This window comes from Pomacea canaliculata, linkage group LG8 (genome assembly GCF_003073045.1).
Source record: "Pomacea canaliculata isolate SZHN2017 linkage group LG8, ASM307304v1, whole genome shotgun sequence".
Classification (NCBI taxonomy): domain Eukaryota; kingdom Metazoa; phylum Mollusca; class Gastropoda; order Architaenioglossa; family Ampullariidae; genus Pomacea; species Pomacea canaliculata.
In genome coordinates, this window is record NC_037597.1 from 4,543,848 (window position 1) to 4,560,680 (window position 16,833).

The 16,833-nt window shown below is 38.9% G+C and overlaps 1 protein-coding gene and 2 long non-coding RNA genes across 4 annotated transcripts; 1 reads left to right on the forward strand and 2 right to left on the reverse strand.

Annotated features, from left to right (window-relative positions):
• Positions 1-8,588: 8,588 nt before the first annotated feature.
• Positions 8,589-10,149, reverse strand: LOC112570701. Its single transcript, XR_003100683.1, has 3 exons — positions 9,952-10,149; positions 9,672-9,767; positions 8,589-9,069 (listed from the first exon to the last, which is right to left on the reverse strand). It is a non-coding gene; the product is annotated as an uncharacterized LOC112570701 (long non-coding RNA).
• Positions 10,150-10,686: 537 nt separating this feature from the next.
• LOC112570973 lies at positions 10,687-13,154 on the forward strand. Of its 2 annotated transcripts, XR_003100730.1 has the most exons (4): positions 10,687-11,374; positions 11,707-11,843; positions 12,108-12,211; positions 12,577-13,154. It is a non-coding gene; the product is annotated as an uncharacterized LOC112570973 (long non-coding RNA). The 2 variants fall into 2 exon arrangements; XR_003100729.1 differs by having other exon boundaries at positions 10,687-11,843.
• LOC112570972 (tRNA (adenine(58)-N(1))-methyltransferase catalytic subunit TRMT61A-like) lies at positions 12,547-15,837 on the reverse strand. The gene is made up of 3 exons (XM_025249733.1): positions 15,406-15,837; positions 14,884-15,147; positions 12,547-13,652 (listed from the first exon to the last, which is right to left on the reverse strand). The coding sequence occupies exons 1-3, from the start codon at positions 15,728-15,730 to the stop codon at positions 13,165-13,167; spliced, it is 1,077 nt and encodes a 358-aa protein (XP_025105518.1). The 5' UTR covers positions 15,731-15,837; the 3' UTR covers positions 12,547-13,164.
• Between the last annotated feature and the right edge of the window lie 996 nt (positions 15,838-16,833).

Sequence of the window (16,833 nt, forward strand, 5' to 3'; positions counted from 1 at the left end):
GCGGGCGGCGAAACACCACTTCGATTCATTTTATCTTTCAAATCTCTACATCTTTTACTATTTTACCAGTCCATTGACTGTCGATCTGTCCCACTGACATCTTGATCTATGACTGTCATCAGGCAGAAGAAGGACCTGTTAATCCGCTGGACGCGCTGGCTTTAACAGCGGGTAGGTAATAGCGCCTGAAGGTTTTATTCGGGGTAAGTGAAGCGCTGGATATTAAATCCACCCCTGGCATTCCCATTAACTTTACAGAGCCACAAGAATTTTGTCTGTCCTGTGTTTTTGTGTTTGTAATACGCGGGCATCCTGGCTATAGCTGGGATACTTATCAACCCAGTACATCGACAGGTAACGAGTCGGCGCTCAGTCGCAAACTGCGAAGGAGAAGCAGCTGAAGAAGAGGATATAACGTCGGCGGCGACGGAAAGGCAAAAAGAAAGAACGACAACGCGAGCGACGAAACACCACCTCGATTCGTTTTATCTTTCAAACCTCTCCATCTTCGTCGTCTTCTGCGGGGGCTCGTCGAGTGTTGTGTGTGTGTGAGTGTGTAATACGTCGTGCGTACGCAAGCTAAGTCCTATTACAAATCGCCCGCAGACGCGTTTAGCGCGGTGCTGAGCTTTGTGCGAGTGTTTGGTAGCTTGTTGGATTGTTGGGCTCTTTGTTTATGTTTTGCTCTCTTTTAGATCCTTTTTTCTCCATTTTTTCTTTTGACATTAATAAGCGTACATTTTGTACTGTTCCCATGTTTGTGCATCAATTTGTGCACTGAGGAGCGTTGAGTTGTGACTGTGAGCGTGCTTGCGTGGGTAGGACGTGTGGCGCCCGATTGCATAATGCAACACGCCCCAGTTCTGTTCATTTTGTATATGAATCCACTTTCATCTTGCATCAAGTTTTACCATGTTTCTCATCAATCATATGCTGAAGACACACAACTGTACTGTTCCACTCCACCTGCTGGGTTACACTCTGCTACCAAGACCATAGAAACGACTTCAGAGACTGGATGGTAACAAACAAACTTAAACTCAACGATGATAAAACGGAAGGTCTGCTATGTTCGAGAAGAAATCCATCTTCACTCGTTTGTCCATCAAATCACATCAAGGTGACCGAAACGAACATCACCTTTGCGTCCTTTGTCAGGAATCTGGGATGTATTGTCACTGCAGACATGACTGTTACTAAACAAGTGACAGCTGTCTGTCAGTCTGCCTATTATGATAAACAAGTGACAGCTGTCTGTCAGTCTGCCTATTATGATAAACAAGTGACAGCTGTCTGTCAGTCTGCCTATTATGATAAACAAGTGACAGCTGTCTGTCAGTCTGCCTATTATCATAAACAAGTGACAGCTGTCTGTCAGTCTGCCTATTGTGAGCTATTCAAGATCAGCGCCATCCGTCACATTCTCTCTACGCGCGCTGCCAACACTCTTGTCTGTGTGTTTGTTTTATCCAGACCTAATTACTGTAATTCCTTGCTTGGTGTCCTGCATACCTTCTTCACAAACTCCAGAAAGTACAGAACTCCGCCACACGTCTGGTGCTTACAGCCAATGACTGTCCGACACGGGTAATGCACCCAAAAGAATTTTAATTAAAAAATGTGCCCATGACGTGGGATTCCACAACTAGGACTGACGTGACGGCTGATGTTTTGAAATGGTGCTTCCCTGTTGGGAGTCTTCATGTCAAAGACACTGAAAATCAGTACTAGACATGTGGTAGCTACATTCCTTAGGTTTCGCAATGTGTTTAGTAAAATACGGACGGCTAAGTGATTCTTGGTAACAGAACTCTTTCTGGAAAGAAAAGCCTTGAGCGTTTAAGTATTTCTTTATTGACATCGGTGCTGGGAGCGGAGGCTGAAAGAGGGAGCCAGCTCTTCGCATTTTCGTTTTCTTCTTGGATTTGTTGTGCTTGTAGTGCCTGTTGTACTTATCTGCACTTTTTCTGATGCTTCGGCATTAGGTTTGACTAAGTGTCCGTGGTTTTTATTCGTTCTTTTGTTAATTTCAACTTTCCCATCGAAATTAATCCTCTTTTGCTAACGCCATCAAGTCGTGCCTGTGATAGACTTTGCATCGGTGCCAAATAGTCATGAGTTTCAACATTGTACTGCAATTTCTGCTTTGTGATCATTTGGATTTTCTCTTGACGATTTGATCGACGTGTTTAATTATTACTCTATTCTGCTCCAGTCCATTGACTGTCGATCTGTCCCATTGACATCTTGATCTATGACTGTCATCAGGCAGAAGAAGGACGTGGCATTCCCATTAACTTTACAGAGTCACAGGAATTTTGTCTGTCCTGTGTTTTTGTGTTTGTAATGCGCGGACATCCTGGCTATAGCTGGGATACTTATCCACCCAGTACATCGACAGGTAACGAGTCGGCGGGAAGACGCAAGCGGCGAAAGCGCAGTGGCTGTGAAGGCGAAACCTGCAAAAAGATTCGGCTACGGAAATGTCAAAAGCAACAACGACAATGCGGGCGGCGAAACACCACTTCGATTCATTTTATCTTTCAAATCTCTCCATCTTTTACTATTTTACCAGTCCATTGACTGTCGATCTGTCCCATTGACATCTTGATCTATGATTGTCATCAGGCAGAAGAAGGACCTGTTAATCCGCGGGATGCGCTGGATTTAACAGCGGGTAGGTAATAGCGCCTGAAGGTTTTATTCGGGGTAAGTTAAGCGCTGGACATGAAATCCACCCCTGGCATCCATATTAACTTTACAGAGTCACAGGAATTTTGTCTGTCTTGTGTTTTTGTGTTTGTAATGTGCGGACATCCTGGCTATAGCTAGGATACTTATCAACCCAGTACATCGACAGGTAACGAGTCGGCTCTCAGTCGCAAACTGCGAAGGAGAAGCAGCTGAAGAAGAAGATGATATAGCGTCGGCGGCGACGGAAAGGCAAAAAGAAAGAACGACAACGCGAGCGCCAAAACACGACCTCGATTCGTTTTATCTTTCAAACCTCTCCATCTTCGTCGTCTTCTGCGGGGGCTCGTCGAGTGTTGTGTGTGTGTGTGAGTGTGTAATACGTCGTGCGTACGCAAGCTAAGTCCTATTACAAATCGCCCGCAGACGCGTTTAGCGCGGTGCTGAGCTTTGTGCGAGTGTTTGGTAGCTTGTTGGATTGTTGGGCTCTTTGTTTAGGTTTTGCTCTCTTTTAGATCCTTTTTTCTCCATTTTTTTCTTTTGACATTAATAAGCGTACATTTTGTACTGTTCCCATGTTTGTGCATCAATTTGTGCACTGAGGAGCGTTTGAGTTGTGACTGTGAGCGTGCTCGCGTGGGTAGGACGTGTGGCGCCCGATTGCATAACGCAACACGCCCCAGTTCTGTTCATTTTGTATATGAATCCACTTTCATCTTGCATTAAGTCTCACCATGTTTCTCATCAATCATATGCTGAAGACACAACTGTACTGTTCCACTCCACCTGCTGAGTTACACTTTGCTACCAAGACCATAGAAGCCTGTATTAACGACTTCAGAGACCGGATGGTAACAAACAAACTTAAACTCAACGATGATAAAACGGAAGACCTCCTATGTTTGAGAAGAAGAAAAATCCATCTTCACTCGTTTGTCCATCAAATCGCATCAAGATCAACGCCATCCGTCACATTCTCTCTACACGCGCTACCAACACTCTTGTCTGTGCTTTTGTTCTATCCAGACTTGATTACTGTAACTCCTCGCTTGGTGTCCTGCATACCTTGTTCACAAACTCCAGAAAGTACAGAACTTCGCTACACGTCTGGTGCTTAGAGCTAGGAAACGGGACTATGCCATCCCTCTCATTCGTTTTCTACACTGGCTACCCATCCGTTCTGGCTATCGTGTGTAGCAACGAATCCGATCGCTCTCCAGTGCAAAACAAACTACAACCACACGCGAGAACACCACAAATACACAATAAAAAAAAAAAAAGCGAAAAAAACAAAACAGATTCCTCACAGCTCAATATTGCTCCGTTCACACAACCGATTTCTTTTCCAGCTTCACCCCCTGGTGACCGCTCTTTTTTCTTTCCCTTCCAAACGTGCCAAAGCGTCAAAAAAGAAAATTGCGTCAGATTAGAGTGACGCAGCAGGCCCCTCCTCCTCTCTAGAACTAAGGCTCGGGCTGAGCCAGCATGCGACACGCGACACTGGCATCCAGTACAAACTGTCCGTGCTGTGTTTTTTGATTTCTTTGCTGGCACCTGCCTTGATTATTTCTCTGAGCTGCTCTTCCCTTGCACCTCAGCTAGACAAATCTGCACCTTGTCTGATGATCGTCTCCTTACTCTTCCTTTCATCAGAACAACAACATATGGCCACAATGTCGATTTGTAATGCGCAGGTATCCATTCCGAAGAATGCTCATTGCGCAGAAAAAAGAACAAATGAAGAACAAAAAAAGTGAACAAATATATAAAACTCTTTGGAGCCGATCCAACTGAGTAGCAGGTATACCCCACAATGCACTGTTACAATAGTCCAATCGTGATGTGATGGTGGCCACAGCAAGTGAGTTGGCAGCAGCTTGAGTCAGCATGGGCCATAGTCTACCTAAAGTCCTCAAAAAGTAGTAGGACTTAGCCACAACAGAACTGACATGGTTGCACATGGAGAGCTCTGCATCAATAAACAGCCCTAGGTCCCGTACACAGTCAGCAAAGGCTATGGAGGCATCACCGACCTGCACGGCACTAATGCCAATCTGCTCCCGTCTGGCCCTGGGGCCACACAGTAACGCTTCTGTCTTGTCGTCATTGAGTTTAAGACGATTCCTGGTCATCCACGCCTTCACCGCAACACAACAAGATTCAAGTCGTTGAAGCGCAACCCTAGCCACTGCCGGGTCGGGGGGAAACTGTTCAGAATCTGCGCACTAGGGTAACAGACAGCAACTTCGAGGCCAAAGTTCTGGTCAAATTCAATTCTATGAAGGACTAAAAGAATGTAGATTTGTTTTAAGGTTACCGGTACACTCCAAAAATTAAAATCCATATTTTAAATATCTTTAAGGGTTTTTAAATATAGAGTAACAAAATAACATAAATATAGCACTTTAAAACTGTTTTTGAGTACCTAAAGTGAAAATTGTGACTTTAATCAACGTTTTTGTTTTCAAAACGTACAAGCATTTTAAAAACAAATTTACACAATACCATAAGTCATATACCAAAGGTTTTGGATTTTTTGTAAACTAGAGGCACCGATAAGAAAACTTATGCATAAGCCATTTTGATATCTCAAGATTTCTAGGAGATATAAAAAATCAGATATGGTACCCCCCGACTCAGTGTGAATGTGGCAATTAAATATTTAGAAAAATGTTAATTTTATCAAAAGTAATGTTTATACCATATTCTCAAATTCATCACTTTGTAGCTTATGCATTTCTAAACAAAATTGCAAAATTTTACTGTTGTAGCACAAGCCAATCTTGAGAAATATGTTTTTATAGTTTATGACTGGATGTCAAAAACGACAAACAGAAATTCAAGCTTAAAGATTTAAAATAAATATATCTTGTATCGGATCATTTTTGAAAAATTTATTTCAGTGTTTATATGCTACACTTGACATCCTACTATATAATTAAAGTCTATTCTAGTATGCCAGGACTATACTTTTCATCCTATCAGCTTTTGGAAACAATTAGTTTGTGTTCTTTTCTTTGTTTTCAGTGTCAGTGTTAGAAAAATATGCCTTATGATCTGCTTGCCTAAATTAGATTAAGCAGTGTTTTACTTATATTTCATGCAAACTCATTTATTTCAATGGTCTGTTGTTTATTGTCACAGCATTGATAAGAGGTTGACATTTTTCATCACCACATAACCTAACTTATTGAAAATTCCAGCAGGTACCTGATACTTAAGCATCTGTTTAGTTTTCATTTCTAAGTAATAGGGAACAAATAGTTATAGAAAACAAATGTTTATCGGAAAACTTATATAATTTCTTTTGTCACTAAAACAGGATGAGGAAGAAGATCCAGAAATGTTTAATATAATCGTAAAATACGTGTACTTATTGTGTGAAAAAGGCCGAGGGAGGAAGGGGGCAAGGAATGAATGAAAGCATTTATGGATTCACTAAATAAAATTGTCGGTATATCGCAGTTCTCCGTTTCATTATTATAATAAAAACTTTGTAAAGCAAGTAATAGTGTTTTGTATGTATGTTTGATGTTTGTGTATGTTGCTACAGCCAGCTGGCTACAGCTAACTTGTTATAACATCAAGCTTTTAAAAGTAGCCAAAAGAAGCTGGCTACATTTTAAAAGTAGCTGGCTACGTTTTGGAAAATTGTAGCTGTAGTGTAGCTGGCTACGTTTTGAAAAAAAGTAGCTGTAGCCTAGCCGGCTACAAATTAAAAGTAGCTTGCCCTTCCCTGCTCTCGTCTCGGCATACACACATGTGCCCCTAACAAATTGAGAAAAGTCGCTGATGTTGGCACGTGTTTCCATTGCCATAGCAATATCATCAACGGCCAAATGAACAACAATGGCGGCGACGTTCTAGGCAAAATCGTTCCAATAGCGCCTATCATGCCGCTCGAATGAAGTGGGCGAAGTATAAAGCATGGCATAACGATATCTACCAATCTACATTCACCTACCGGCAAATTCTCACCATACTACGCTCAGTGAAGTGTCGCGTTTGCGCCGCAGGACGGGTTGAAATCCTCAACTGGCAAGGAAATCAACACGACTTCACCATACAGTGTACACTTTGTAGTTTTACAACAAAATTATAAAAACACGAAAAGGTATGCAAAGGCTGTGATTTTGTTGCTTTCTTGTGCAACGTCTTTGCTCTTCCATATTCTTAGATTTCTTTTAGTTACAAGTTGTATTTGTTTCTCTTAAATTTTACTTTGTTGCTGTTTTAACTGCTTGTGATTGCCTTGCTTTCTGTTTCTTTGGATTTTACTGCAACGGTTACGCTCTCCGCCATTACCTTAGATCTGATTCCTACTGCTCGTACTGTTTTCTTTTTTCTAAAACTTAGTCTCACTTTAAATTCTCACATGGCGGACCTCCACTATGTTGTATAGCCGTGAGTACCTTCTCGCACTCTCTCTTACTTCGGCGACCCTCCATTATGATACTTCCACCTTTCCAACTAATATCCTACCTCAAGACTCGACCGTCCATCAGAAAAAAAAGCGAAAGAGAGGTAGGAGAGGAGTTCAGCGCCGGCTCTAAACGACAAATGTAAATCTCCACCACTACTACACCTTAGCACCAAACGAGGTACAAATGGTGGGAAAAAGAAAGGTGACCTAAATTTTAATGTGAATTTTCCTTTGTCAAAGAGCGGGCGACTTTCAATAGAAACGAAAAATGTGACAAGTCTATGTGTTGGTCACTTAAATGTGCAGTCAGTCTGCAACAAGGCTGTGGACATTCATGATTTAGTGTTGGATAATGACTTTGATGTATTTTTCTTGTCAGAGACATGGTTAAAAGAGATAGGTGATGAGTCAGTAATCAAAGACCTTACGCCACAGGGCTATACATTTGCACAAAATCCCAGGAGTGGTAGGAGTGGGGTGGAGTTGGAGTTTTATTTAAAGTACATTTGAAATTTACCGTGTTGAAGAGACAAACACAGTACAGGTCCTTTGAGTACATAACAGCAAGACTGACATTAGCCAAGCAGACATTAGAGATCATTTGTTTGTATAGACCTCCTCCATCTAACAAGAATCAGCTTTCCGATTCTCTGTTTCATGAGGAATTTACTATGCTGCTGACAGTTTATTCACAAAGGAGAAGATTCTTATTTTGGGGGATGTAAATTTTCACTTTGATAGACCTCAAGATAGTGATGTGAAGCGGTTGATTGAATGGATACCTGCGCCTTACAAATAGACATCATCATCATCATATAAAATGACGCAAGGGAAGGGACCGGAGGAATTCTGGGGAATAACGTTCGAGGAAAGGAACGGGTCGGGAGTTAACTGGTTATAACGAGTTGGTAGGACAACCCTGCTACATTGTTTTCGTGGGTTAGATTTACAGGCACGTGTTTGTAATTATAATTATTTTTTAGATTGTTAAATAACATAAATATATTTTAGACTTTATGGCTGTCAGAATCTTAAATATATATATAATCAAGAACGTTCACTCGCGCAAATCTTCGCACGTATTTTTGTTTGTGCCATATATAGATAAATAGAGCAAAATTAATTGAGTCAGTCTCTCTCTCTCTTTTCTTCTTCAGTTACAGATTTTCAGGTTTCATCAAAAGTTGTCAAGGTACTAGTATCCAGATTTTAAATATTCATCGATCAGCAAATAAATAAAAGTTGGCTTGTATAGCTCTTTATCCTCCCCTTTGGACAAGCTAAGGTGCTTCACGAATGACAGGTGTTATGACGTATAAATAAGATGACGTCAGAACAAAATGACGGCACTCCACGCCAAAGGGTGGCGTCTACACACAGCACGAAAACAATGGTTAGTCCTATCAGCAACGGCATTAGGCTTGGGATTAATACAAGTTCTCTTCAGCAGTCAAAGGGCTACAATCCTAGAGAGTTTTTTTTAGGCAATGTGGTCTTAATAAAATTGAAAGGTGGAAAGAAACAGAATTCAGGCAGTTGCTATACTTTGTAGTGGTATTGTAGCTTTCAAAGAAACATCTCACGGCTTTTGTGTTATCCTTTTCTTCTTTTTTATAGACATATATTACCTAGCAAGTTAGACTTTTGGCAAACTTATGCTGCTTATGCTCATAGTCGTTTATGTATGTTTGAATGTATGAATATACAAAGATATATAGCCCAGGATTTTTAACATAAAATGTTCATGGTCATCTTGCTAACATTTGTGCATTTATAGTTGCCGGTACAATAGCAGTAACACCGAGTCAGATCATCGTGTATCAAACTCCACAAAGGGTGGTATATGCTACATCAACCACCCGTGCAACACTTGGGGATCGAACCATCTTCAACTTCCAACAACCTGCCACCGTCATCTCCATAACACAGCCAGGAGTGGTTAGTTGGTTTTTCATCTGTTAGCATAAGTGCACCTAATATAGACACAGATTCATCTTTGCGTCCATACAGACCTGCTTGTCCATGCATGCTTACACATATTTGCAGTTGTCTAATTCTGAGTCAGTTGAAAGAAATGAGTAATTGCACTTTCGAGATCACTTTTGAAATATATTCACACTAAGAAGTTTTGAACATTCGGGGTGCACTGAAACTTTTCACCAAACAAATTTCTACAATTTCCACACAAAAATTATTTTTCAATATATTCCTGCAAAAAATTAATACGATCTGAAGTCATCTGACGGGCGTCATGGTACTTCGTCCCGAAATCCCGGAAACTTTGATCATAATTACTTTTATCTAATAGATAACGAAAGTCGTGCGTAAAAAAATGGTTGTCCGAACGTTACTTTTAAATAATTGCTGAGAATATTTACAGCAATATATAATCGTGATGACCTGTGTTCCGTGTCGACTTTTTACACACATAAAAACCAGAAGAGCAGTTAGCTTTTAACTACATTTAAGGACACTTCATGCACATATTTTCAACAAATACAGCACACACACACAAAAAAAAAATAAATAAATCCAAGAAAAGAAGCAGAAAACTTACCTGGTTGTATACTTCGCGAAGCAGAAAGTTTCCTCTGTCCATCCACCAGAAGAAGGTTCTTTATTTTTCACGGTTGATAATTGCAGCTGTCGGTTTCTGTGACCCATAAAGTCGTGTGTAAAAAACAAGTGCATGGTTGTCTGAAAGCTAATTTTATGAAATATCTGCTAATGATCTCAGAAACATAGACAAATTTACAGCAGTTATTTACATTTTGCTTGAAACGGAATTTGTCCAGTCGTGATGACCGTTGTAATAGGACGAACGTACGTACACTTACCTCGCACACGTACGACGTATTATAAACACAAAACGACGAAGCCACGCAGATGAAGATGATGATGAGATTTGTAGTTGATGTAGAAGCCGGATAAACGTAGAAGCTTGGAGAAATGGTAGGAAGAAGATGGCGGAGGAAGACCGTTATGTTGTCGCTGCTCACTCGGCCGTAGAACTCTGCTTTCTTCAGGCAGCGCAAAGCAGACGATCAGTTTTGACGTCATTTCAAGGCTATTTTTATCCACACCTCTTTCGCTGATTCGCGCGGAGCTTGACGTCATTCCCATTGAATGACATCATGGGTTAAAATTTTCTTCACGTAAGCAAAAAATGTTTTTTCCATTTAGCCTTTGTATAAAATAAGCTAAGTAATTTAAAAGAATTAATAGTAATAAAGTAAGATATCAAAGGAGAGTGGAAGGTGAATATGTACAAAAGTGGTGGTTAAAACAGGTATGTACAGGTGTCCTAGAGTTGGGGAGTATCTCTAGAGACCTCATCTAGTTTTCATGCATGTATTTTGGTAATTGGCCTCAAAGCAGTTCAGGGAGTTCAATTGTTCAAGATGGAGAGGAAGGCTATTCCACAGCACACCCCTTGTTTCAGACTTGATTTGAAAAGGTATATTTTAGGGATGGGAATATTAAATTTTAGAGAAGTTCCAGCATTATTTTAGGAAAGTACTATAGGGTTCATCTGTACCTGTTTACTTAAAGTATTCAAGTTGACAGATGTTTAGCTGGATTCATTAAGACTAGGATATGTTGACCAATTTTATAATGCGGGCTTTCAATTTCTTTTTTAGGAAGTTTGAAAAACAAAGAAGCATGTAAACTTTCATGAAAGTTTAATAAGGTAACATTTGACTTTCAATTCAGACTAGAGCAAATTAATGTTTTTATTTCTGCATTAAATTTATTTATGGTATTTTGCAGGTGATTCATATTGTTGGTTTCTATTTCATTCCTGACATTTAGACCAAAAACCAATATTTCTTGGCCGCAGTTTCTGCAATTACTGCAGTAATTTTCTGGTGGATATCCTTAGCCTAGATAAATTTGTTTAGGACTTCAAGAAGAAACTTTGTAAAAATGAAGAGAGGCCTTTAGAAGCGTTAACTGATCAGTGAGTGGTATAACTGGCACTATAAATTAAGTAAAATTGAAACTGGAGATATCTTCAGCCATCTGCCTTCTTTTATTTAAATAAAGCATCCATCATAATGGTAGCCAGTTAATACGTTTGTTTCTGATGTACAGTTAAATAGACATTTTGCTTAGGTAAAGAATATTTTAAACATGTTTTACATTCTTTGTGTAAATCCTTGACTTTACTAACTAAATACAGACCATGCACACATTGCCTCTTTGTTGCAATGTGGTGAAGCTTTCCCTTCACCAACACCCTCTTCTTCGCTGTGTTGGGTATGTACCTCTTTAGAATTCTCTCTATATATGTAGTTTGCCACAAAATAGCCAGCCATCTGGTTTATGACACAGTGAATGGACACTGTATAAAGGTAATGATCTGTATTACCTGCAGGTATTGAATGCATGTTGTTTTAGAACAATTTAGTAGCATCTGAACAGTGGATAGCCCTGAAAAAAATTAAGAATATCTTCACAATTACGATTAATGCTGATGTGGATGGATTTGATGAACTTCTGCACTTGACATCTTTTGTTAGGGATGTTTGTATGAAACTGATATTGATTTATTAACATATTTGCAAATATGCTTGTGCATTTTCTTTCAGGAGGGTATTGTATGTGCAAAAAAAGTAATTTTGTGCAGTAACCTCTCAAGTGAGAGACTGTTATTTGATTTTCAATGGCAGGAGGGCAGCAGATTATTACCATACCTGTTCCTTTCTCACTTGTTAATTCCCAATAGGTAAGTTGTTAAAACACCAACATGACGCTTTTGTATGCTGCACATATATAAATAATAGAGCTATGAGGCTGTGACAAGATTGTGTGCTTGACATCTTTTTCTGAGGGGTGTTTGTAATATAATCTTACCGTTTCAAGTATATAAAAATAAGTTGGTAGCATCTGAACATACAGCCTTTCTCTGAATATAAATCTTACCTTTTCAAAATATGTAGGAAATATCTGAATAATCAGTGCAGTGTTTGCTTGACATTTTTTTGTGAAGGTGTGCAGATAGAACACAGTAATTTTGTGCTGTAACCTCTCAGAACATCTCAAGTGAGAGAATGTTATTTGACTTTCATTGGCAGGAGTGCAGCAGATTACTATGTGAGTATAACCTAATTCTAAACAGGTAAGCTCTCAAAACACCAAGATTCCATATAAACGGTTTGTATATTCAGACTATTAGAAGTACCATTTTTTGTTATGTTCATATCAAGAGATTTATTTGTATTAAATGTATTACAAGCTTATTTTGTTTGGTTATTAAAGCTTAAAATGCGTGCAATTGCCATTTCATATTTGGGCCACAAAACACAGCTTTGCTATACTTACAATCATCTTTGAAGAGTTTGGTAGAACATTTGGGATATGCTGGCAGTGGGGGAGAGGCTATTAGTTTTTATATTGTCTCAAGATGTGTAAATTTAACAGAGAACAAATTTTCTGTCATTTTTTTTATTCCCCTCCAGAGGGTATGAAGATATGGAGCATAAAGCAAAGTCAATGGTTCTCCTAAACAACGTATTAGCAAGAAAATGGTAAATTTCTGACACCTTTTTCTGCATAGCCACAAAGAACACAAGAATAAAAATTGTATTTTAAAATATTATGTAATCTGGAATCTGAAAAGAGATTGCCTTACCTTTATATTAAATCTTCTAAAACATAAATGCTGACTCTGCCATTTTATTCAAACAACTTTTGGCAAAAATTCACAGAAGTCAGCAAATACTGTTAGCAAAGTTTAGTTTCAAATATAAGCAAATAATTATGCACTCTGCTCAGACAATTTTTGTTTGCTTGTTTTGGGTTTTTGTTTTGTTTTATAAGAAAACTTTAGCTACCACTGAAGAGATTAATATAACCTGTAGTTTCTGAAATAGAATTTTATCTTATTGGTAGCCTTTTAACTAAGTAATTATTTTATATCATATCGGAAAATTTGGGCCATTATAAATGGAGTTTGCACAATTCCAAAGAAAGAAAATGCTGATACTCATATTGCAAGCTTCATTTACACTAAATCATACCAAGCCAAAAAAAAAAATTACACAGTTTTAGACCAAATAAAGAGATGCAAATGTAAGAAAGCCTGTGTGACCTTGCCTAACTAATGAAGGAGCAGAGACTCTAAACTCATGCCTTTTGAGATCAGATCTGCCTTCTTGTCTCTTCACAGATCTGCTTCCTGCATCTGATTGTGGATCACTGTTCTTCGAATGTTCTTTTGGAGGAGCATCCACACCAGCATTCAAATTTCCGGTGGTGTTGCCTTTAATCTCATCATGCTCTCCATGATCTGTCTTCAGCTCTTCCTTGAACTCTGCACTTTCCAGTTTCGCCATTTTATGTGGTCTGGTTTCACTACCATTACCGGTAACTTTAGCATTTCCAAAATCCACTTCTTGCAGGTGAATAGTTTGCACTGAATATGGTTGTGCCAGGCACTCAACGGTTATCAAGTCTTCAAACCCATGTTCCCGAAGAGTGTCACAGGTACGCTGAACTTGCTCGATGCACGGTGAAAAAGTGCAAATGCGGCCACCTGTAACAAGAGACAAAAATTCTGTACAATGCTGGCTTCTGACCAGTCTCTGGGATGGAAATAACAAAATGCAAGGAAACACTGCTTCTAAACTTATTAATCTCAGCCACTAAAATAAAAGATATATATATATACAAACACAGATTTTGACTTTAAAGCAAAGTTGAATCTGACACTGAGTTTTCTTGTTCTCCTTAGATTATTTTGCTTTACAGAATTTAAATTGAATTGTTTGGTTGTATGGTGCCTTCCATTTTTCTGTCCAGTTTTCTATTCTTTTTGCTGAATGATCATTTTGCCCATCCTGTTCATTTTTTATTCTTTTCAAGAGGTGCCACTCTCCACCATGACACAGATTCTTGATCACAGCTCTACTTTTCTCTTTATAAAGCCAAATTTAAGTTTTATTATCTACTCTAGTTTTTAATACCTTTTAGTTCTATTCAACAGTTCCATCTAAATTATCTTCATAACTTAGATCTTGGTTATTATTACTCTGATAAATTTGTTCTAAGCCTCCTGCCTGTGTAGTCAACACTCAGTTTGTCACCATTTTTCCGGTTCTGTGACTTATAATGTTGAACAAAGAAAACAGACTTATTTTCTAGTGTCTGGAGATGGACAGCAGCATGATCCCCCGCCAGTTGTTGCACTGAGAAAGGTCTCCTTTCTTTGGTAACTTGACCAGGTAGTCTAGTTTCCAGTCTGTTGGTACTAGCTCTTGTTCCCAGATCTTGTGTAGGAGGGGCTGTAAAATTTTTGTTGCTGTTGTTTCTGGGTCTGCCTTTAGTGCTTCTGGGGGTATGTCATTCTGGCCTGCTGCTTTGCCACTTTTTATGCTTTTGATAGCTTTGATGAATTTGTAACCTCATTGTGTCATCAGTAAGAATGTAGAATAGATTAATAAAGATTTGTGTCAACAGAGCTGAAATCACCAGAAGACTGCTGGCATCGATGCAATCTCAAAGCAGAGGAAAACTGCATGAAAACTACACAAATTAGTATTGCTAAATTACTTTCACTTCTCAAATCTTTGACATGACTGTAATTGCTCTTTAAGATGAATAAAGTTTTACGTAATTTAAATATTCATATTGCACTCCACAAACCATGATACTGATTTTTGTGCTGTATACTGGACATTGTACACTGAAGTGATAGTTGAAGTAAGTTTTTAAAAAATATATGACCAGCATACTGGTATCTACAGCTTATGCCAACATTAGCATACCTGTTTGCAACACCTGTTTAGCACTTTTGACACATTCCCATGGTGATGGAAGATCTAAGAACACAGCATCTGCTGCACAATCCAAAGGAAAGCCCTTGTCACACACATCATGATGTTTCACTGTTACAAAGTTGCTCAAGCCATGATGTTCAAATTCTTTCTGAACTGCTGAACACCTTTCTGCATGAAACTCATATGTGTAAAGATGGCCAGTGGGCATCACACTTCTTATTAACGCATGAGACAAGGATCCACTGCCAGTCCCTATGAAACGGATACAAAATTTGAAGAAGCATTTTCATAAATCTGTTTGTCAAAGTCCATCGATTTAATAATCTGTGAGCAAAGCAAATTTAAATGTAATAATAAAACAGCAGAAGATACCATTTATTTCTTATTAATGCAAGCTGCTGATAAAAATGAAAGGAGGTTAAAAGGCATTCCTATGTGTCCTATAACTGTTATCTCTGAATCCTGCGCTTTAATAATTTAAGAATAATTGCGTCGTAGTGACAAACTCACCAGCCTCGACCACTACAGAACCAGGTCTCAAATGAAGCTGTAGAATAATGAGGCTGATATCAGTGGAATAGAGAATTTGAGTCCTGTGAGGAAGAGCTAGAGTCCACAATTCCGCTGTAGGTTGAAGAGGATGTAACCATCCTTTCGGGCACTGTATTTTCCGACCGTAAGGTGTGTTCATTAAATTGTCGTGCCTGATGGCGCCGTATTTAGTTTGATCTACCCGGCCACGAGTTAATCGTATGGGCAAGATATTATCGTATCCCAGATGGAGGAGCACCGTATCCCCTTCTTCCATATTTTTCTTACTCTTTGTGAAACTCATGATGCCAAAATTACAAACAACCGACTATCAAAAGATTGTATTTTCACTCCAGCGTGCTTTTCTGTGGCCGGAAGCGAAAGTTGCGAAGGGAGACACCTCTTGTCGGCTTGTGTCGCGTTGTATCCCTTTACCCGCAAATGCGCAAATATCTACAGTCGTCATAATTCCTAACCCCGTTTTCCCCTTGCTACAGAACTGGGTCAGAAATAGGTTGAAGTTTTTAAAAAAAATTTATTTACAGCATTTTTTTAATCCGAGCGAATGAAAAAAAAAAAAAAAAAAGAGTAAATGTCTACGGAAAGTTATCGGATGACAAGATCAGTATATATATATATACGCGTATTAAATTAAGTATAACTTTTCTTTGTACGTGTTGTAAAGCCAATTAAACGATGTGTAGTAACGGATCGAAAGTAACATTTTCATAAACAACAAACAATTAGAGCAAACAAAAGCACAAAAACGTTATTGCATTATCGGTATATTGACCATTGCACAAAATCTGGATTTCGCAACAATTATCCCTTAATATAGTCAAATTTCATGTTGCAATCCTTATAGAAGCTTAATTATCTGTTGATGTGAGCTATTGCACAGAACTGATATTTTAGTGATGCTTTGTTTGGACTTTCTTTTATATCATGAGGTAAAAGTCGTCCCTTAAACTTTTTTTTTTTTTTTGAGGTGGGGGGGGGGGTGAAATTAATTAGAGATCTCACTTTTCTCGGCGCCAACTTGCATGCGAAGGCGATGCCATAGATATATGCTCTTCCTCGATCGTTGGTTTACCTTCCCCAAACCGCTTTTTCATAACGAGTGAGCCGGTGCGCGCCTTTGCCGTTCCAGTACAAATTTTCTCTATACGCGTCGCGAATCTTAAACTATTAATTACTATCTATACACTGAACGGCAAGCAAAATTTTCACCAACAGCAACAATTAACAAGTATCTAGTGTAATACTGTAGTAACCATGCATATGTGGTTACAACATGAACAGCGACAGAAATAATGATTATAACAACGACGACAAAGAAGAATTAACTTTCAATGGCACCTGCATGATCGCCTTTGCACGGTGTCCATGCTATTTTGTACATGCACG